At 40.6% G+C, this 23,143-nt stretch overlaps 3 protein-coding genes across 3 annotated transcripts; all 3 read left to right on the top strand.

Annotated features, from left to right (window-relative positions):
* Nucleotides 1-2,104: 2,104 nt before the first annotated feature.
* On the top strand, nucleotides 2,105-5,626 carry LOC310952258 (G2/M phase-specific E3 ubiquitin-protein ligase-like; the record flags this gene model as incomplete). The annotated part of the gene is made up of 8 exons (XM_083920825.1): nucleotides 2,105-2,186; nucleotides 2,323-2,520; nucleotides 2,609-2,695; nucleotides 3,207-3,460; nucleotides 4,057-4,179; nucleotides 4,596-4,736; nucleotides 5,178-5,313; nucleotides 5,409-5,626. The coding sequence occupies exons 1-8, from the start codon at nucleotides 2,123-2,125 to the stop codon at nucleotides 5,624-5,626; spliced, it is 1,221 nt and encodes a 406-aa protein (XP_083776951.1). The 5' UTR covers nucleotides 2,105-2,122.
* Nucleotides 5,627-7,776: 2,150 nt separating this feature from the next.
* csrp1a (cysteine and glycine-rich protein 1a) lies at nucleotides 7,777-17,768 on the top strand. Its single transcript, XM_083919784.1, has 6 exons — nucleotides 7,777-8,017; nucleotides 11,638-11,747; nucleotides 12,292-12,460; nucleotides 12,551-12,680; nucleotides 12,772-12,868; nucleotides 16,792-17,768. Exons 2-6 carry the CDS (start codon nucleotides 11,639-11,641, stop codon nucleotides 16,866-16,868), a joined length of 582 nt encoding a protein of 193 aa, XP_083775910.1. The 5' UTR covers nucleotides 7,777-8,017; nucleotide 11,638; the 3' UTR covers nucleotides 16,869-17,768.
* A 454-nt stretch (nucleotides 17,769-18,222) lies between these two features.
* On the top strand, nucleotides 18,223-20,685 carry phlda3 (pleckstrin homology-like domain, family A, member 3). Its single transcript, XM_083920862.1, has 2 exons — nucleotides 18,223-18,884; nucleotides 20,026-20,685. The coding sequence occupies exon 1, from the start codon at nucleotides 18,443-18,445 to the stop codon at nucleotides 18,872-18,874; it is 432 nt and encodes a 143-aa protein (XP_083776988.1). The 5' UTR covers nucleotides 18,223-18,442; the 3' UTR covers nucleotides 18,875-18,884; nucleotides 20,026-20,685.
* The last annotated feature ends 2,458 nt before the right edge of the window (nucleotides 20,686-23,143 follow it).

Genomic DNA, 23,143 nt, shown 5'->3' with positions numbered 1-23,143 from the left:
GCTAATGTATTCTTTGGGGAGGTTTTGTTTTGTGACATCATATAAACGTGATCATATAAATAACCAAGGATCTTCTCAAGATGTTTAGAGCAGTGGTTCTCAACTAGGGGGTCCTCAGAAGATGAGCACAATGTGAGAAAGAGTCATAAGAGTGACTAATATCTTGGTAGGTTTCATCACTCAGTCCACAATGTTTTTCTATACTTTTTGGTTCCAAAATTAAACATGTTTGAATATTTGACCAGGTGGACTGGCAGTCATCTTGGATTTGACCTCTCATGCCCCTCTGAGTCCAGATCTGACTTCGGTCCAAATCTAACCTTCCTAAAAATGAACAGATTGTCCACTGTACAAGAGCTGTAGCATAGCCTACAAGTACTACTAGAAATAACATTTCATTTGATTGAGCTGAATGAGAGTAGTCCTTCTCATGCTCATGGGTGTTTTCCTGATGAATTCTGATAATATACAACCTCACAAAGTACAGTTTCAGTGACTCTATCAATGCTGCTAGTTCATTAATCACTCAATAAATTCGATACAAAATACATTTCTAATATCCTTGAAGGATAAAAACCCAGTAGGGGTCAACTGGTCGTACCTCGAGTCTGAACAAAGCAGAGTGGGGCTGCTTTTACCTACGATGATGCGCACACAATGGAACCAACTTTTCTTTTACGCCTTTATTTTCAGTACAGTAAAAGGGTGACAGGGAATGGTGAGAGAGAGTGAGGGCTACATCCAGCAAGGGGCCACAGGACACAAATCTAAAATTATTTAAAACTTTGCGTTTCTCTTATGCACTTGCAGGTCTTTGCATTTGGGACAATTTAAAACACATACAGCTTTGTGTAACTGTATTTCTGGTCTATTCCATTTTATTAAATTTTTAAATATAATTTTTAATCTACCTTTTTTTTATTTTACTTAATTCTGTTTTTGATTGTTTTTAAATGTCATCTAATGCTTTTCTTTACCTATGTAAAGTACTTTGAATCACCTTCATGTTTGAAATGTGCTATATAAAGCTGCCTTGGCTTGAATAATACTACAGTATACCACACCTGTGTTGTGCATTGTGGTGAAACACTAAAAATACCACATTTACTGATATTTGTGTAAAATTAGTTAAAAGATTGCATCCATCCATCTATTTGGAGGTATTTTCAAACTCATGTAGTAATATTGATTTAAGCCATTTGAGTTATAGTTGTGACTAGTTAGTATGAATCTGTTGACCTTTAAAAAAGCAGCTGCCTTAGGCTAATAGCTACACTCTTTCTGCGTTTACAATACCTGTACTGACAAGTTAAACCAGCTTAGTCTAGTGGTAGTTGAAATTCCCTCCCAGGACCAATGACAGCACACACAAGAAACAGAGAGCAGACTGTCACAGATCTTCACAGGTAAGCACAGCTGCAACCTCCTTCTGAGCATTATTTACCTACCTTTTCCATGTTTATCTCCAGGTCCTGCATCTGTCTCACTGCTTTTTTCCCCTTTTCGTCTAACATCAGGCACAGTGTAAACTGTTTTTTATAGGATGAACCACACCATCTTCATAAAAAAAACATTTTCCTGTTGACATTATTTCACAGTCTGTATACTTTACAATAAACTAGAAGTCAGAATCACACTTTTCTTCTGGACTATTTGAGATTATTTTTCCCTTAACTCTGCTAAAACAATTTCACTTGATCCTAATCCCTGTCAGTAGTATCTTAATGTTTATATGAAACACATTGTGTAACTTAACAAGGATATCAATATTTTTTTCTAGAATTAACCCAAAGCTTAGTTATAAGAAGTAAATTCATCCATTAGCAACATAGAAAAGCTCATTCGCTAGCTCATGGTCAGATCCAAATGGGTTAAAAGTTGGGGAGCACTAAACATGACTCTCATTACCTCCTGCCTGAGGGTCACTCACACACACACACAAGCTGCATACCTGTAAACAGCAGCCTTGCAATTTGAACATTTTTCTGGACTTGTTTAAACACAGGGCTGTTATATACAGTACATTCTCTAGTACTGAGTTTACTGCGTTTGTTTAGAGCATTTGGTATTAACCCTTAATATAAATTATTTTCTCTCAGATTGTTGGAATGTACTGTCCCTAATGATTGAGTCAGTACCTGCAGAAATGGAAGGAACAGAAGAAGTTACCACAAGTACCACAGGCAGTACACATTTCTTTGACCTAATCTTTTATTGTATCATAAAGTCATTAGTGTTCCTTATACTTCATTTATGGACATTGTTTATTTCAAATAGTTCACATTTTATTTCCTTGTTTTGCTCTTTTTGGTGCTGTCTCAGAATGGAGAACATTGGCAGACCCAAAACAAGCCGGTTGGCTATTTTCACAAGATCTTCTCCACAGCAACAGAGATTCAAACAGCTTATTTCTGACTGTGGATATCAGACAAGGCAAGGAGGAGCAAGACCAAGCTTTAGTCACATTTTACAAGAGGGACAACGTTCGGTGGACATCACAGCTTAAATGCAAACTTAAAGGTAGTCACTACTGAATTAAAGAGCACTGCTATAACGAGTAAAAGTGATTTACGTATAGAAAAAAACAAAAGTGTCTTTTTTTTTACAGGTGACGTTGCAACAGGAAGTGGGGTCGACCGTCACATTATGTCAACAGTGATTTTCAAGCTTATGAGTGGATTCAATATAAACTTAGGTTAGACACCACAACATACACACACAACAACAGTGCTGATTATTTCGAAATGATAGGCCTATAGATCACATAAGTAATAAAACAGGAAAGGTTTATGTCATTATAGGGAATACTTTGGCTATCGACCATTGAAAGTGCAAGTACTGTATTTAGGGCAAAGTAAAGTTATTCATAAGAAAGCTTAGTTGTAGTATTTGTATAGTCGTAGTTGTAAGTGTCCTCTGTCCATTAAATTATTTAATTTAAATCTGAACAATCCAAAGAGAAAACGAACAAAAAAAAAAAAATCTTGACGATTTAACCAAATAATTGAACAGATGGTTGACAGACCATTTATGTGAAATGTACGATCACGATTACAGTAATAACTAACACCGCTTATCAGATTTCAAGAAATGTGAGCTATTGTACTGCATGTGTCTAAATCAACAAAAAAATTAATATTAAAATCTACACTTACTCATCTACTGTCTTTTCTGCTCATAGGTAAGTTTTCTTCATTCTGTTGCAGGAAGTGCGGCCATCACCAAAATCTTTGAAGGTGAGCCGGATCACCTCATCCCCTCCGTTTCAGACGAACTGCTTGACAATAACATGTTCACAGTTGCGGGCCGGATGATTGGCCATTCTTTCTTACATCATGGCCCCAGTTTCCCGGGACTCAGCCCAGCCATTATTCACATTCTCTTTGGAGGTTTGTTGGAGACTACTCCTGTGACAATACGGGACTGCCCTGACCTCGACATCCGAGACACTGTAAAAATGGTGAGTATTGAGTTTAATGGTCCCTTACTGTTAAAAGTAGGGATTCCTTGTATTGTTTTTTTTTTTATTATTATTCCGGTCAAGATGCTAGTATAAACACTGACATTCTCAAAATGCTCAAGATACAGAGAATACACACACAGCCAGTATTTTTTTAAAGAGCCATCAGGACTTCAGTACGGTTGTGATGTCACAACTATACTATAAATAGGTAGAAGTGCCACTACAGTGCTGTTAGAGTCATTCCCCATAGAGAAGGCAGATGGGAGACCCCGGAAATGTTGACCAATCAGAGCAGACTGGGCTTTTTCTTAAGGAGGGGGCTTCAAGAGATGGATGCTAAGTGTTTCAGACAGAAGGTAAATATAGGTATATTCAGACAGAATGAGAAAGCCTTTCTAGCAGAAATCTAAAATACAAGTGTCACCCTAAAAATGAGCACAATATGTCCCCTTTAACTGAAGTCAGCATACAACATGAAAAACATACCACTAAAAGGCTCTCTCTCTACCTGTGACTAAATACACTGAACCAAATATGTATTCTATTCATTCCGCCTGAATAAAACATGTTTATCATTATGTTTTTTATTCCAGCTTGATGGAGAAGCCGAACTAAAAGAATTTGACATCATCCACCAGCTCTGCGTGTCGTGGGACCTGCCAGCACCAAATACCACCAACAGGAAATGGCTGTCTGGAAAGCTTCTCTTACACGCTGTAATAAGTGTTTCTATTTACTCGACTTTGGCTTTTCAACTCTTTTTAATCCCTCCTTGCTAGTCCTGAACACATTGAATCCACTTTCATTAGGTAGAATATATCTTAATTTCACTATGCCCTTATAGAGTATTTCAGAGAGCATCTTCCACATCCATATCCTCTGATATACTTTCCATCTATCTTCAAAATGGTTCAGAAAAAGGGACTTTTATAAAGTCTCCGATTTTTCAAGAGCTATTTTTGGCATTGTAAAAAATGTGATAATTGCTTATGAAGGTGTAAAATTGTGGTGAGGTTAGAAAATACATCTGGTCCCGTTAAAAAAAACGTTCAGTACATTAACCTTCACTTTAAAGCATCAGAGAGAAGAGTTTTGATGAAAGATTTTGTTTATAATGTGCCATGAATTGCAGGTTATTGAGCGAACAAGGCATCAAATCAATCAATTCCGAAAAGGCTTGAAAGAGACAGGACTGTGGCCTCTCCTCATTCACAGGAGAGATGTAATCCCAATCCTATTTCCCAGGGAATCAGAAGCACAAGTCACACCTCAGGTACAGCAGACAAAGACACATCTATTGCATCATTGCCGCTGCATGGTTCGGCTCAACTTGACTTGACTCACTTTTGGTACAAGGTCTTTTTCTCTTTTTCTTTTTGCACTGCGGAAAGTACCCTCTCAGTGGAGATGGGATTCTCAGCTGATCATAACCTTTGACACGACACTCACTGGATCCTTTTATAAACACCTACCAGAGGAACAACTACACTTTGTTAACTATACTGAGTAGTGTACAGTATTGTTTTATACAATCTGGGTTGAGTGAATACAAAAAATGGGGTTGCTATTTACTGTTAGCCTGGAATGTCAAAAAAAGAACGAGTTGAGTAGAGCCATGCTGTACCATGCAGAGGAAATGCAACATAACTGTAGTCCGATGTTGCAAAAACCTGGCCTTTATTTTGAATACAGCTGGAGTTAAATGTGATTTCAGATGATCTTGGATTGCATCATATGGCCATCATTTATAACTGTCATCTTTGAGAGCTACAAAGTCGAGGACGATGGCGAGTCTGATGTCACGGATGTATGTCGAGTATCTGGCTACTTGAAAACATTTATTGAGAATGGTATGTACGACTACTGTTATATGTTTTGGGCTGCTGCAACATGAAGCCTTTTCAGAAGATTCTTTGTTGACTGATCAGATGCTTATTCAACACAGCGTCTCCAGCTGAGCTCAAGAGCCTCATTAAGTTCTGGATAGGATGGGAGGTGCCGGCCACAGAGATGAAGGTGGAAATAGTTGAGACCACACTTCCGACAGCTTTAACATGTTTTGAGAAGCTCAGGCTGCCGAGGCATTACACTACATACAAAACATTTCATCGGGATTTGTGTGCGTGCATATCAACCAGTTACAGCGGATTTGGCTGTGTCTGAAGTGGAATAATGTTCACTTTATGTAAATTGAATGCGTGGAACTGGCCAATGTGTGTGTGTATACTTAATGTCTGCTTAATAAACCAATCTTTGATTACTTGTCTTTTCCTAAATATGATAGTTTTTATAACAACTTCTTTCTTTTATAACAAGAGTCTTTCAACTCTTGAATTTCACTTTCCATATCTGGAATCTGCAATGTTTTTTTCTGTCGGTGCTTTATGCCATCACCATGGCTGAAGCTAAGAATCACAGATTGCAATTACAATGAGTAACAACCACAATGATTTGACTAACTACATAATTTCCTTACTCTTATGCTTTTTATTAATGACTCCCTTTTCTACAACACAAAACATGCTGTCATTATCATTCTGCATTGATATCAATTTATATAAAAACCTTCCTAACATTTTTGTAAGGACTTTTGGAATAAAACTGAAATGAATCTTTATAGATTATTCCATTGGCGACCATGTTATCACTCATTTTAAATAAGTAGCTACTCATAAATTTAGCACTGTGTTCATATATAATTGTCAATTACATTGGACAACAGACAGTTTAAAAAAGGATCAAAGTATTTTTTTAAATCTACACATTATCTCACTTTTCAAGACCTGGTGTCTACATTGCCCACAATGCAATTGAACGCTGACAGTTCAGTCAAGAGATTTAAGCGTGTTATTCTAGTAGCTGCTAATGGCCTCAAGTTGCTTGCTTCAACCAGAGATGAGGAGAGAGCTACAGAGGCCCGGTAAACTAAATTCTTTCTAACTCCAAACACATAGATTCTTTCCATTTCCAAAGTTTTGGTATCAGACCCAAAGAGTATCATCACTTGAGGCAGTTTATCAGATTTTGCTCAGCCAGAAAGGTCTTCATACAACTTGTTTTCCCACATGCAATACTATTACCTCAAGAACTAAGCAGACTGTGACGTGTGAAATCTGTGAAGTTCCCCTACCATATATGTTCAGATAAATCTATGGCTCCAGCTTCTCAAAAGTGAATATTTGTTGATGTTCTAGATGACTTAATATTTCTGGGTTTTTCAACTGTCTTTCAGAAAAGGCAAAACATTTGGACATCACTTTGGACTCTATTTTCGGACATTTTTAAACAGATCAATTTAGAAGATAGTCTGCATTTTAATTGATACTTTAAAAATGATGTGTTGTTGTCACTGTATGTAGGCCCTCTAGACTTTGTGCTGGTGTTCATTACCCACAACGACCACATGATGGTAGCAGAGGGAAATCATTGTAGAGCTAAATGCTTATCATCCACTCTGCTTTCTCTGTCAGCATTAGCGAGCAGACCCTCCATCCATTTCTATTAATGTTTTCTCATCCATTAAGCATATCAGAGTGACCTTTACCAGCTAGGCCCTAAAGGTCATTTAAGGTTGTGGTGATAAAGTGCAAAGGCTGCAATTACTTTGAGATTGCGTCCTATTTGCTGTGTAAGAGGAAAAAGAGCTGATTTACCATTTGACTCTTCAAATGTCTTATATTAAAGGTGAACCTTTCTAGACGGATGGAAAAAAATAATTAAAAATAATTAATTAATTATTAAAAAATAATAGTCAAAGCAGCAGGTCGATTTTCCTGTAAGTCCATGTTAATTTTGTGTAAAGCAGCCTGCAACCAAAGCAAAACAGCTCACATAAAAAGGGGAGGAAATGTTTAAAATACCAAACACTTTTAAACACGAACCTGCTTTTAGCATCCTGCCATTTAACATCAACAAGGAAATAACTAAATTAGGCCTACAGTGATCCGAAACAAAAGGAAAGAGAGGGAAGAAACACCTTTAAAATGTAGGAATTTCAGAAGTTGAAATGTAAGTCTTTGTGAAGCAGTAGTAGTAGCAGAAGTAGTCTTAGTGCTACTTCATATGTTTTCTGCTTATAATTTATTATTCTTATTTACTAGTCTATCTGGCTCTAATTATTAGTAGGCATACAATACGGTATATCCACACAAGGCAATTCTCTCTCTCTCTCTCTCTCTCTCTCTCTCTCTCTCTCTCTCTCTCTCTCTCTCTCTCTCTCTCTCTCTCTCTCTCTCTCTCTCTCTCTCTCTCTGTAACTCCCCTATTGCTCAGGGTGCCATAAGTTTGCTGACTGAAGCAGCACAAACAGAGACTCCTCCCTTTCAGCACATTTAGAACCGTGGAAAGTGAAGACGCACATACCAACTCTGCCTGAGTCTAACATTCGGGTTAGTAAGAAAATCTACTTTTCTCCTGCAGATTAAAAGTGCAACTCCTCCAACTGATTTTGGATCGCCAGTTTCCTGAACACACCCCAGTGCTGCATTTCTCCAATCAGGGAGTCAAACTTCAACCTGTTCATCATCACTAACTGACAGCACTTACTGACTACAGGTAAGTTACGTTAATGTGATACAGCCTGCTCAAGCTTCCTATTTTCTTTTTGCTTCTTGCTGTATCTAATTTCCTACTCTTTGTGCAGATGCATGATGGGAAAAACACCCTGCCATAATGTAAATGTAATTTCCGAGCAAGTCAGGTCAGAGGAAACTCCTTTGTTTGAACAGCTATTATCCATTTAAGTTTGCAAAGTGGTACCAAAGGGTGCAGTTAAACAACAACAAAATGTGGAACGCTACTGTACAAGAAAACCAGATACAGTAAGCAAACATCTGTATGCTCTCTGGTGTGGGCAACAAAGTGCTCCTGCTAATAATGTCAGCCTAAATCATACAGATGTCACATGCAGTCACATTAACTTCAAAAACGGACTTCCTGATTTGCTTCCACATTTTACATCGCCCTTGTTTTCACTAGGTTTTAACATTCCTGTTCAGCTGTCGCCACGTGTCTAAACCTGCAGGGCAACAAAGAACTGGATTATTCTTGTAGTTAAAAAAAACAAGTTATAAGTTAAAGAAAAGCCTTGACATTTAACTCTGAAAGACCAATAATCACGACCCTCGTCTTTGTCAAACCACTGCCCTAATTTTATAAAAGAATTATGGCTCTAATAACCTTTTAGCCTGTCAATCGAGAATGCCCTTCATTACTTATCACCTTGTCTGACCTCATGACAACTGTCTGTCTCACCACTATCAACTACACTTTCAATCCTGTGCTCTGACTTGTCATAACAAGTACAAAGCTAAATTTCTAATGAATTTATCACCTTTTTTTTCTCACCGTATTTATCCAGGAGGGAGCTGGGTGTTTTGGCGTCATCTTCACACCATGACACTCATCTCATGTCCCAGCTTCTACATTGCTCCTGATTGATTGTCTTGCCTCCAAAAGTACTATAAAACCACATGAAAGAGTCAGAGTTATTTGAGACTCAACACTTCGAGTCATATTTTCCTAGTTGGGCTGGTACAATAATATTCATGACATTTCTGCTTTTACTGGCAGTAAAAGTAAAGCTCTTGTCCCGTTTCCAGGACAGCACAATATGCTAACTTTGAGCCTTCACACAGAAATATTCCTGAAATAATGCCAGTTGGTGTCTGTTGGCTGTTGACAGGAATTCTCTCCAGGTGAACATTATTGATCAAAGCCTTTCACTTTCCCTTTCATATCCTATGCTTGTTCTGCTTCAGCACCGTTAGAACCATACTCAGTTCAGGCTTCTGTGGTTGGGCCAGTCAGTCTATGACTTATTAACAAAACAGTTTGAGTTCAATTTTTTGTCAGTTTACGACTGTTCGAGCATGTAGAGCCACAGACTCAATGATCCAGCAAAAACAATGGACTGGCTTTACTTGTTTTATTGGCTTTAAATAAATGAGCTTGCATGGGCTATAGAAGGTTTATAAACAAACTTGAATACGTGAGAATCCTGATAAATTGGTTTGTTAAACTCTGAGGTCTGAGCCCTGGCTCCATCAGTCAGCTTGTCAAAGTATTCTTGGGTAATACACTGAACCCCAAATTGCTCCCTCTCCCCCTGCAGGCCAGGCCCGTTTGTACTCACACTGCCTGGGCCCCGCGCGAATGCTTCTTGCTTGCCTATACGTCATCACACCGTAACACGTCCCACGCATTGATTGACGTCATCACGATGCGTCACTTTGTTTACAAATCTTTCCATCGACCTCAGAGTTTTTGTGCGTCTTGTCCGACTGTTTTGGGATATTTTCATCCGACCAAATCTGCGGTTAACACTCCACCTCCGCATCACACCAACGTGAACCTTTCGCCACCATTGTTTTAAATGTCAGCCTTTTTTTTTTTCTATGTCTGAACAGGCGCACATAAAATGACGTCAGAGCTGCTGTAGGCCTCGTGCTCGTACACGTGCGCACTCTCGTGCTCGTACATGTGTAAATGCGCTTACAAAAGCCCATCTCTACCAAACGGTCCGTGGCCGGCAAGCTGGCCGCAGCTAGGTGCGGTGCAGTTGCACTCACACTGGTCAAACGAATTAGGCTTTACCAGTGGAACCTGTTTGGGCACGGTACGGATGGACAGTGTGCGACCTAAACTGTGATGAGGGATCGACCGATATGGATTTTTTTGGGCCGATGACGTTAACGTTTTTTTTCCGCTGATTACCGATACGGACTGCCGATTTTCTTGAGCCAATATTTGAAGCCGATACTACTTTTGCTCCCTCAATTTACATCATAAAAATCATAAAAAATACACAATACTGATAACAAATGTTACTAGGCTCAATTTTTTTTGTTTATTGAACTTAAAAAAGGCGTCTCCAGCATCAAGGAGCTGCCTGTGAGACGCCTGCCGGGGGAAAACTATCGGCGAACACAGCAGCAAGAATCGATGTATCGGTCTATCACTAATTATGATTGATATAAAGGTGCCTTTAGTGGTTGGAAGACCAGTATAAGTCCATTTACCATTTACTGTACTGTATACATGATGTATATGTACTATATGCACTACCATTCATCTCCAGGGATATTCATCATCCATTCCAGTGATAGACGGTGCTTAAAAAGACGGAAAGTCACAGTGAAACAGGCAGACACAAACTGCTCCATCTATTTGCTCACCTGCTACGATTTAATATAATACAATGAGCTAATATTCACATTAAATACCATCCTATCTGATGTCTGCAGTCAAGATTTAAATTTTTGGGTGTATGTATTTTTAAAGAAAGGCTGATATAATTTTGTGTGACCAGGCATACACAGGATGTATGTCCATGGGTGATAGGAAATGGCCTTGTATTATACTCTGCTCTGAGAGCTCAGCTCAGAGATGACCCTTATAGAGTTGCAGCTGCTTCTTTATTTAAAACATTTCCTGCCTAATAGAACTGACCTACAACTCAGATAAGAGATTTGCAGAAGTGATGCAGAATGAGACAGAAAGGCAGGCAGGGAGTAGATTGTGAGTCAGGGCTAGGGAGGTGGGAGGGTTTACACGGTCAGGAATGTGAATGCGTGTACACAAGATTGGATTGGGAGGGTCATACTGGGAAACACACTGGGTAGAAACAGGCAAGATGCCAAGGTCTTTCACATTCCGTCACTTTTAGGACTCCTCAAAAAGTTACATTTTCACATTACTTCCACGCAGACTGTTTTCAAGATAGAGCAACTATCCTCTCCAGCAGATTAGGTACAAAAAAATAACAACAGGGAAATAAATGTGAATTCTTTTAGTATTTTCTTCTGCACTGCTGCAGAAGAAACCACAGAGAACTGGCAGGAGTGAAATTACACTCTCTGGGTCTGGCTTTACAAAGTCAAAATTACAGGCGACCACATTAAGTTTCTTACAAAATAAACGCTTGTGTTTGCTTGATGACTGTGCAAAGGAATTTATTAGTTCAGTGACTTTGTTGTGTTTTTCACATGTAAATTATAAGCTTTATAACCAGGTCAAGAAAATAGTATTTTAATTATATGCTCTGGAAGAATGTATATAGAAAAGATTTTAGCCAGATGCAAATGTTTATTATTTTCTACCATCAAAAACAAAACAAAAAAATGTTTTCACAGTGTGTTTGTGTGGTTGTGTTCATGTTACCTACATTGTTAAAGGATGCCATTAGGAGGAGGAAACAAGTGTGGCTGCTGTCAGAAGACAGTTTACTTTGCAGAAGAGGTACTCTGTGATCGGCGGAGCTTCCACAAGTCCTGCTTCCTGTGCAGTGAGTAAACTCTTTGCTGCTTCCTGTCATTGTCATTGTGGCAATGGCTGAACTTCTCACACTTATAGCTTGATAAAATAAAATGCTGTTGGTACTATGCATGATTGAAAAACTTTGACATGTACTGTTGATAAGTCAGATAAAGAAAATATCAAAACGGTTTCTAGCAAGCACCTACACCTAATCTAGCTACACTTACGGCAGTTTAGGTTATATTAATTTATTTCTTAAAATCATGCATTGTAAGTTTAGCCATTGAAATGCATTTAAAAAAATCCTTCTCTGCCTCAGCTTGAAAAGTATGTGGTTCACGGAGCTCTGAGTGGTGTTATTTGTCTTTTAGCCATGTAATCAAACATTCCTGTGATGGAATTTGGATGAGAACATATTTCTTAACTAGAACTGTTCCATAAAAGGAAACCATTAGGAGCCTATCTAAATACATGAATCTGTATGTGATAAAAACCATGTGCACAAATATGCAAAACAATAATATACATTTGCGTTTGTGTGCGTGTGAATGTGAATGTGTCTGCTTGTGCAGTGGTGTGTAGGAAGAACTTGGACAGCACAACTGTTGCTGTTCATATGGATGAAGTCTACTGCAAGGCATGCTACGGCAAGAAGTATGGGCCAAAAGGCTATGGTTATGGTCAGGGAGCAGGGACGCTCAGCATGGACAAGGGAGAGTCTCTGGGTATTACACATGAAGAGTGAGTAACACACACACACACACACACACACACACGTGCTGATCATTCTCTTTTAAAGACCCTTTATCCACAAGTCTCTTTCTCCATCAGACCTGCTCCTCATCATCCTACCAGCAACCCGAACCCATCCAAGCTGGCTCAGAGGTTCGGAGGGTCAGACAAGTGCCCTCGATGTGGCAAGGCTGTCTATGCTGCTGAGAAAGTGATTGGAGCTGGGAGTGTAAGGAAAATGCACACACACGTGTACACACACATGTATATGCTTGAAAAAACACAGCCCTTTTAAAGATGGATCTTCTATTTTTCTACAGTCATGGCATAAAGTTGGATGTTTCACCTGTGCCACATGCGGGAAGAGTCTCGAGTCAACAACACTCGCTGATAAGGATGGAGAAATCTACTGCAAAGGTAAAACTTCACTTCCTATACAAAAATTAAACAAAATCATAGCAGATGACTACAATTTTCCAGAATCACTGTGGTTCCATACACATCCCCTAAACTGCTAAACCATATGAGCATACCAGACCTAATATAACAAGGTTTTGTAATTATAATGGTATAATTATATTAAGCAGTTACATATATGAAAAAAAAACTAACCCGAAAAAAGTTCTAACAAAAGGTTTCATAGCTGTTTTTTGTAGTATTAGGTGTCGTTAATAACATACTCAAAGTTTACCAAAGTTTGACCACTAGAAAGGTGTCATTTTCATCTTGTGTGTCTAACCCCATGTTTTCTGGGTCTATGAATCCTCATCTCATCTCATCTTCATCCGCTTATCCGGGGTCGGGTCGCGGGGGCAGCAGCTTTAGCAGGGGACCCCAAACTTCCCTTGCCCGGGCCACATTAACCAGCTCTAACTGGGGGATCCCGAGGCGTTCTCAGGCCAGTGTGGAGATATAATCTCTCCACCTAGTCCTGGGTCTTCCCCGAGGCCTCCTTCCAGCTGGACGGGCCTGGAACACCTCCCTAGGGAGGCGCCCAGGGGGCATCCTTACTAGATGCCCGAACCACCTCAACTGGCTCCTTTCAACGCAAAAGAGCAGCGGCTCTACTCCGAGTTCCTCACGGATGGCTGAACTTCTCACCCTATCTCTAAGGGAGACTCCAGCCACCCTCCTGAGAAAACCCATTTCGGCCGCTTGTACCCGCGAGCTCGTTCTTTCGGTCATGACCCAGCTTTCATGACCATAGGTGAGGGTAGGAACGAAGATTGACCGGTAGATCGAGAGCTTTGCCTTCCGGCTCAGCTCTCTTTTCGTCACAACGGTGCGGTAGAGCAACTGCAACACCGCCCCCGCTGCTCCGATTCTCCGGCCAAACTCACGCTCCATCGTCCCCTCACTCGTGAACATGATCCTGAGGTACTTGAACTCCTTCACTTGGGGTAAGGACTCATTCCCTACCTGGAGTAAGCAATCCACTGGTTTCCTGCTAAGAGCCATGGCCTCAGATTTAGAGATGCTGATCCTCATCCCAGCCGTTTCACACTCAGCTGCGAACCGATCCAGTGAGTGCTGAAGGTCACTGACCGACGACGCCATCAGGACCACATCATCTGCGAAAAGCAGAGACGAGATCCTCAGCCCACCGAACTCCCCCCCCCCCCCCCCACTACGACTACGCCTTGATATCCTGTCCATGAAAATCACAAACAGGATTGGTGACAAAGCGCACCCCTGGCGGAGGCCAACCCCCCACAGAAACAAATCCGACTTACTCCCGAGGATCCGGACACAGCTCTCGCTTTGGGTGTACAGAGATTGGATGGCCCACAGAAGTGACCCCCTCACCCCATACTCCCGCAGCACCTCCCACAGTATCTCCCGAGGAACCCTGTCATATGCCTTCTCCAGATCCACAAAACACATGTAGACTGGATGAGCATACTCCCAGGCCCCCTCCAGGATCCTTGCGAGAGTGAAGAGCTGGTCAGTTGTTCCACGTCCAGGACGAAATCCACATTGTTCCTCTTCAATCTGAATCTAGTCTATGAGTCTATGAATCCATTGGACTAAAATGCACTGACATGATTACAATCTTATGGAATAAATTATTTTGTGAGATTACTGTAAGGTTTTATCTTTGTTTGGGGTGAATCAGAGATGTAAATGATTTAGCCTATGTCATAGAACTCCTACTCAGTGCGTGTTTTTGGACACCTACCCTTTTGTTTTTACTAAAACACAGACTTGACATTCAGTGTAAAAGTTATTGCATCCAAAAGTAACATAAACAACTCTGAATTAGCCCTAACAGAGGCCCGTGTGTGAACCCTCTAAAATGGTCAATCATCAATTTGAATAAGGTAATACATATGTAATACATCCTCTATTGCTTTTGAGTATAAAGGTGGCATTATACTAAACCTAACAAAACTAAATTCACAATTTTCAGCAATTCAGAAGATGGTGGAAGAGAATCCCGGCATTTGATACTGATTGCTGTTGGCAGCAGTGTATAGGCCTACCATTTGCTCAAACAAAATTCATCCTTAACTACTTGAACCCCCACCCCCAAATTTAACTGACTTCTTTACACACTTTGGGTTCAGTCTTTCCCCAGTCCTACACTGAACATAATCTTTCCCATCAGATGCAAATGCATAGCACCTACTCTCATCACTGAAGTGAACTCTGGACCAGTCTCCTCTGTCCACACAACATGCTCCTCAGCAAAGCCAAGTTTAGCCTTTTCATTCTTTCTGCTGATGAGAAGTTTGGTCATTGCACAATGGTCTTGTCCAAATTGTCTTAAAAGACGAGACACTGTGTGCCAAGACAGACCCTTTCCCTGTTCAACACTGAACTGGCAAGCAACTCCAGCAGCAGTGTTGAACCGATTCCCCATTGTGAGTCTTTGCATAACCATGTCCTCTTGTGCACTTGTTTTACATGGACGACCGGCCTTTTTGATGGACTTACGGAAATGAATCTGTGTCCTTGTAAAGTTTAAATTTTCTTGAAATAACAGACTTGGAACACCCAACCTCTCTCTGATGGCTGAGAGGGTCATCCCTTTGGCCTTCATCTGGACAACCTGCTGTCTCAGGGTCACCTTAGAGTAGCTTGCCATCTTGCAAAGTGATCCAGGAGAGTAAATGAAGTAAAATGTCACAAGGGGCCAGATTAACATCAATAACTGGGAGGTATCTGAAAGTGTCCTCTAATTTTGCTCATTGTTTTTTCACAAAATAAAGGTTTTTGTTGAAGTGCCTTGGTTATTTAAAAAAAAACATGCTAGTACAGCAGTGTTATAGCCACAGCTGATATTTTTTCATATTCTGAACAATAAGAAATAACAGTATTTCAGAATAAATCAATAATTAATACTTTGTTCTGTGATTTGTATCCCCACTATAGATATACGGTATATAAAATAGATATAATATATAAATAACAGCCCGCATTGATTTGGGGCTATTTGATCTATTCAGGCTGCATTTGTCTGGAAGAGATATGACATGTAATGCACTACAGTACTAATCCAACTGCACAGTGTGATGTGGGGGTGGGGATTATTGTACGCAACGCTCCAGTCGCAAATGAGAGAAAATGAACCATAACCAAGTTTGTTAGTGGTCTGTGAATGGGTGACTAAATTGTAATAAACCCAATAGCACAGCAGAGGGCCCCCTAATACAGAAATATATCCTCAAGTACACAACAGTAAAATGCTTGGGAATGAGAAAAACAGCTCAAAAGCTTATTTCTATTGTTAAACTTCTTTCTTTAATGTTTTTGTATATATTGAATTGAGAAGACTGGCTCACTCTTCAAACCAGAATTACGTTACATTATTGAAGATTTCTCTGCCTTACATAGCATGCATAATGAGAATACACCAGTTGTTTTTGTTACGTCTAACATTTTTAAAGGTGTGCTTTATATCAAGTTCTGGTATTCCATATGTTGATTTATTAAAATTATACAATAAAGGAAGGATGCGAACAGCACAACACAATGCTTCTTTCCAAGCTTTTTTTTCTCAAAATGATTGAAGCCATAGATATACAAGTTTATACAATAGATATACAAGTTTAGTGCATCAAAGCAGGAAAACATTCATGAAGGCTGCATTCCATTTAGATAAACTAGTTCTGGTATTGTGCATGCTCACTCACTGATACGGCTTAATGGGACGCCTCATGGATCTATCTTTACGCCTTTGCTTTCCTGCGTTGACAAGTCTGCTGTGGAGAGTCTAAACTTTGCCCACTTTGCCTTGAATGCTAAAGACACGCAAGGCACCAACTGTGTTTAACTGAAGGATATGATGTGGATACCATAGCGACGAGTGTTTTTGACATTACCTTTCTTTTCAACAGGCTGTTATGGCAAACAGTTTGGTCCCAAGGGATTTGGGTATGGATTGGGAGCCGGTGCGCTGTCACATACTCAGTAGAGGCCACGGAGCTCCTCGTTGACAGGTTTCCAGAAAGCTGCTCAACACTCTTCTTCCTGCAGAGGGCAGACTGCTGTCAGTAAACATCCAGCTGACAGACACATGCTTAATTTAAAAAAAATGAATTATAAGATTATACAATGGGAAATATAACACCATCTCTGCCTCATATAGGCCAAAGATGATTACTATTTAATACTGAAACATTACGCTACTTATCAGTTTAACGCTGCATTGATGATTTGCACTTTCACTCTCTTGCACTTACTGTTCTCTCCTCTGCAAATGAAATCTCAGTATCACATTCACAACATTTCATGTAATAGATTATGCTGCTTTTTTATATGTTGTGCTTTCCAAACAGAATAACAATAAATAAAGCTGAAATATTGTAATTTGTTATACTATGAATGTGCAGAAATTACATAAAAACATGTGAGTGAAACTGTCTGTTCCTTAGGAATAGGGAAATAATTGGAGGATGACGTTCTGTGTTAAAGTTTCAAGAAAGATCACATGTTCATTTGATCCATTCCTCTCATAACATCGCACTGACGAATCACATTGCTGAGAAGATAAGTCCAGTATCATGTTGGGGGAATCACAGCTTTACTCCACCCATAACGCTCTTCTGTCACATAATTATATTGCAGCCATGCAGCCTTCAGGGAGGTGAAGAATGACAAAAGGTTTTTGAAATGCCATAGTTACGCTTTACCCTATACAGTATGAGAACAGTGAAATTACAAGGCTTCGAAGTGTGTTATGAAACATGTAACCAGTTTCTCAACTTAATTAATTCCATTACGTTACTTCTCATTGGTTTCAAACATACCTGCTATTATTCCAGGGTGTATAATGTATAAACTACTGTATAATTTATCAGAGCTGATATTTCTCCAACACTTTATTGCAAATGGCACAATACACCAAACTAATTAAATTGATTTAAAAAAAAAAAAAGATTATTCACTGATCATTCCTTTTTTTGAACTGCTCAATAAAAAACAGTATTTCTTGTGTTTCTCTCTCACACAAGCATATCACATCTTAATCCACCTTTTAGCCTCCCACTCACATTCAAGCTCTCCAAGATACACGAGATAAAGCAGCTGTGACCTAAGTGGGAGGTGGCTAAATGCACCTACCTGTATGTCTGCTAACACAGAAACACAACACAGGGCTGTAAAATCACACTGTCGTGCACTCAATTGACTAACACGCGCACGCTCACATGAGCAGGGAATTTCATAAACAGCCCCGGATCTCCTGCCGTCACTGGAGGAGGCGTGGGAGGTCCACAGGAGCCGGGCATGTTCGAACATATCCAGGCAGACCAGCCTGCCAACCCCACGGAGTGCTGGCATTGCGCATGTATGGGATTTACGCAGACTATATGAGAGTTGTGTTGGTTGTTTTTATTAATGTCACAGCTCAAAACTATGTTTGCCTGAGGGACACTTGCTACAATAACACATGAGATGTGTATTTAATGGATACATCTCGAGACGCACCATTGCTGAAGACTGTCTACGTTTCGGCTCTGTATCTGAAGACTTCGGCACAGTGTGGCCATGTCTTATTACCCGGATAAGGTGATGAGAGACGGACTGCTGGAGAAGCGCAGCAGCGGGCTTCTCCAGCTGTGGAAGAAGAAGCGCTGTGTGCTCACCGATGAAGGGCTGCGACTGCACAACTGCAAAGGCGGCGGCGGGGGTGATGCTCCGGGCTCGGTGTGGAGCTCCAAAGCCAAGGAGATCCGCTTTGAGCGCATGGCCACGGTCGATTGCGTGGAGTACAAGCGAGGGCTGGTGTACTTCACCGTGGTCATGGCTACGGGGAAGGAGATTGACTTTAGGTGTCCGCAGGACGGCACAGCGTGGAACGCGGAGATCGCTTTGGCACTGGTGCGTTATAAGAACCTGCAGGCCGTGCAAACAGGACGGAACAGGCACCTGTCCACTGCACACCTGGGCAGCACCGGAGAGGATGAGGAGTTGCTCTGACCTGGTACAGGTAAGCCCTCTTTGCGTGGAGATGAATTAGACTGGGGCTGTCGTCCAAATGCATAAAGGTTTGATGATGTTATTAACTTTTTTAGGTTTACATATGAATAGTTTTTTTTTTTGGGGGGGGGGGGGGGGGGGCAGTGTGGCACCACAGCCTCTCCTAGATGGAGTGTCTCAGGTTCACTCTCAGTGTCACTTACAGTAGATTAACAGTGACACCCAAGTCAAAGCATCATTGTAATACATCCAGGGTTTATTTAAATGAATAGATGCCATAAAAGTATGTGTTTCTGTCCTCCCAGCCGGAGGTTCTCGTCCCATTTGTCATCAAAACCCCAAAAGTCTCCAAAGAGAGCATCCGCTGACTTCACCCATCATCTCCCCTTGCGTGGTTTAAGGGGGTGCTAATAGTTCAAACAAGGTGGTGCCTTGGTTAGATGGAATGAAAACATCCCAACTCTTGAGAAATTCGGTGGCACATAGCCGAGAAGCACTCAAGCCTCAAGTTAAAAGGTTATTTACAAGTACCACTTCAGTGTTTAGACGTTCCACTCAGAGTCAAAGTATGTCAGTTTTTCCCCTTACTATGGTCATCAGCCTTAACTGCACCACAGTCGTCTTAGGACACAAACCCACTCTCACTTGAGGACATAATTATGATGCGATGTGAGCCTCCAAAATAACATCTGCCAGCCTCTCCCTCACTAGGCAGCCAAGTATTTTTAAACACACACACACAGCCATACAGGCTTCTCGTATGTATTTAGCTGACATAAAGACAACTGGACATTTGGGTGGACCAGAGCCAAGCACCCTGTATGTCTTTGTCAGCTTTTCCACGTCTAGGACACAATCAGTGCCGTCACATGACAACAGGGTTATTTACTGAAACTGGTCACTGAAATCTCAAATGTTCATGAACTGAGTGTGTAAGTCTGAACTATGAGCTCACAGTCCAGGAATCCACAGCGATGCTTCCTTAGAAGAGCTGCAGTAGTCAGTGCCCAAATTAACTCAGTAGCCGTGGTAACAGTGTAATATAACTCACTACAAATGAACTTTGTAGAACCCCATCAGCCATACCCTGTTGAATATAAAAAGTAAGAATTGAATGTTGAAAAAAATCTGCTTTTCTCTTTTTACTCTAGCCTCCATGGGTGTGAACCAATCAGAGTGGAGAAGGGATACTTCAGCTTGATTCTGTGGTGCAGAGCATGATGGGATGTACAGTCATCAGTGAATGTGGATTAAAGGACAGAGAAACAACAAACGCTCTTCTTGTCTTCCTGCATGAGCTTTTTCAGGCTGTCATATAAAGCCTACAGTATGAGTCTGCTAAACTCTAAGCATGGAGAAAAGGGTTTTCTTCTCCGGAGGTCATTGTGGAGGCCGCTACATAAGGAAGATATGGCGTTATCTGGACAGAGACTGTCGAGCTGGGTCACTGTCTACCCCTTGTGCCTTGATGTTTTCAAAAATACCTTTCATTTTGGACATTAATTTCCCAACGTTTTCTAACGTTGCTGAAACAGGAGTCACTTGATGTCTTCAGTCTTACTTTTGATGGAAACACAGCGCTGTTTGACTGGCTCTGAAAGCTTTTGAACATGAAGAAGAAATAGTTTGCGCATATTCATTGCACATTGTATTCTATATATTTGCCATGTACAGTATTACACTCTTGAAAAGATTAAATTCATTTTTGTCAGTAATCCTGAAGTGCTTTTTCTATTTTTGAATTATGCCTCTGGAACATACAGTATAATGACTCTTTGAGCTAAACAGTCAGCTGTGATTTTATTTTAGGTTCAGACCATTAATTGCTAAGCTCATCTGTTTCCAGTTGTGGTGTACCCTTGCTGTTATAGCCTCTGGAAAAAACACACATCTCCAGATACACACACACGCATTTTGGCATCGCTCTCCTGCTCTTGCGTGTGTGCTGAAGTCAGGACACCTTTTGTTCTGAGCAGCGTGGAGGACTAATGAGAAGCACAGTGAGCCTGAGGCATGTGCACGCAAACATCCGCCCACACATACTCACCTACAGAAGCCTTACATGCACACCCAGCATGATATCCAGCAAGGTCTCAACAACAGCAGATTCTTGTTAGCGAGGCCTAGCATATGTATATTGTTCATTCAAGCCTGTTTCGTGTGTCATGAATTTAGCACAGTGTGTGTGTGTGTGTGTGTGTGTGTGTGTGTGTGTGTGCGCGCTCTGAGTGAGCTGTAGGGATCAGTGCAGGTCAGGAATAAAGGGTTGATTGTGTAGTGACTTCTCCCGTTACTGTGGAAAACCCCAAAGCTAGCCACACCGCATGAGTCAGCAAGGGACCAGGAGCATTGCAAGGAGTGGATACACCCAGTGATGGATCATTGGCCCAAACAGTGTGTGTTTGTGTGTGTGTGTGTGTGTGTGTGTGTGTGTGTGTGTGTGTGTGTGTGTAGGTACAAATAGACAGAATACTGTATGTAAAGGACATCAGTGGAGAAGAGCGAGGTAGTGGCTATGTGCAATATGTCCTTTGAATCTAGTCCTTCAGAGGGGTGTGTGCTCACACTACTCAGTGGAATGCCCTGTCTAAACATCATAACCGGTGTCCAGGGTGTCTGGTTTTCTCAGCAGATAAACACACACGGACAGAGATCTTGTTATTTCACAAACCAAATCCTAGAACATGAGCTGATCTAGAGTTGAATAAATATTAGTCAGAATGGGACAGACATGGCAAATATGACTGTCATCTCATCCGTTAATCAGTGCTGGTAGAAAGAGGAAGAAATGGAAGCATGTGTGCATTATTTTTTTGTCAAGGATTCAAAAATTTCTCTCCAAAATGGCAAGTCTCCTTTCTAGGCTTTACCAAATGGAGCTGTCGTCTGCTGTGTGAGCGTTAAACCACTAGAGGTCTGTCTCTCTCCTGTTGAGAGCTTCTCTATTCGCTGTTGTTTGGCTAATGTGAGTGTGTATGAGGAGTCTCTGTCATTTTCACATCAATGTTTTTGGGAAGTTTTCATTTAGTGCAGGCTCCTATTTTTTATTCTATTTTATTGATATCATTGTGCTATATTGTATAAGCTTGACATACCATACGTGAAATAAATCATATTTTCTTTCTTCTAGAAGATTCTTGGAATCTGTTGGACCCTGATCTGTGAGCCTCTTAATTGTGTATAAGCATTTGTATATTGTCACAACATCTTGCTCTTGGCATCTTAAAAGCATAGCAATTTAGCTTTAATTTAAAGAATCTTACGTTTACAAAACTGACATGGGAATAAGGGTTTGAAAAAAAAAAAGCATCTTGAGAAAGTGAAACCAGTAGAAGGGAAATAAACTCAGGGAACACGAGGAAAAAAAGAACAAGTGTATTGTAAACTAACAGCTTTAAATTAAAGATGCAGCATCATACAAATGGTAACATAGTAATTTTGGTACTTGCTTTACACCTCTGTATACAAGTATTACTGTCACCTAAAACTGTATTTTAGTCGTGTGAACCTGCCAGTCAGTCAAATGCTAATGCTAACATGCTGACATGATAATGTTAAGATGCTCATGTTTAGCGGGTGTGTTACCCACCATAGTTTATCGCACTAACATTTATACACATACTTACGCTTACATTCATCATTTGTCTTGCAAGTATTTGGTCATGAACTAAAGTTTCCGAAAAGGTGAAGTTTTAACCTGATGCTTGCGCTAGAAGTAAAGTCAGGGGAACACCAATGTTATCACAATTCATCCTGTGGCGAACATGCATTTCTGCACCATATTTAATCAATCCACCCAACAGTTCTCTTCAAATTTCACTTAAAACCACGAAAGCCAACCTCATGGTGGCGCTGGAAGAAAAGTCAGGTGATCAAAGTCATTATGACTATGATTGTTTGGAATCACGAATGTCTGTACAACAGTAAATGGCATTTCATGTAATAGCTGTTGTGATATTTCACGGTGTATGTGTGTGTAGCTAAAAATAAAACTTCATGGTCGAGCCCAATCATAACACGGCACAGGTGTTGTCACTCTCTCCTTTTTCAGCTCTTCTAACTGAAATCACTCATTTACAAGTGTATTCTCCCATTTTTATTTAGTGCCAATCTTTCACGAGTATAAACATAAAAACTCCTGCCTATAGTTCATCATATGAGTTGCCTTCATCATCCTGTGTCGTGCAAAGGCCAAATCTCTAGGCTCTAACTGCTGGGCCCTGGTTTATAATGAATCTGCAAGACAAATGGACAAGATTAGGCAGTAAG

This window comes from Echiichthys vipera (genome assembly GCF_963691815.1).
Source record: "Echiichthys vipera genome assembly, chromosome: 9".
In the NCBI taxonomy this organism is placed as follows: domain Eukaryota; kingdom Metazoa; phylum Chordata; class Actinopteri; order Perciformes; family Trachinidae; genus Echiichthys; species Echiichthys vipera.
The sequence above is the reverse complement of the archived record's forward strand: the minus strand, read 5'-3'. Positions and strand labels throughout refer to the sequence as shown.

What these genes read in the sequence shown, in the direction of transcription:
- csrp1a (XM_083919784.1), top strand. Translation starts at nt 11,639, where the DNA reads ATGCCATTAGGAGGAGGAAACAAGTGTGGCTGCTGTCAGAAGACAGTT. An exon ending in CTGGGTATTACACATGAAGA is followed by an intron (nt 12,461 to 12,550) that starts GTGAGTAACACA and finishes TTTCTCCATCAG; the next exon opens with ACCTGCTCCTCATCATCCTA. An exon ending in AAGTGATTGGAGCTGGGAGT is followed by an intron (nt 12,681 to 12,771) that starts GTAAGGAAAATG and finishes ATTTTTCTACAG; the next exon opens with TCATGGCATAAAGTTGGATG.
- phlda3 (XM_083920862.1), top strand. Translation starts at nt 18,443, where the DNA reads ATGTCTTATTACCCGGATAAGGTGATGAGAGACGGACTGCTGGAGAAG.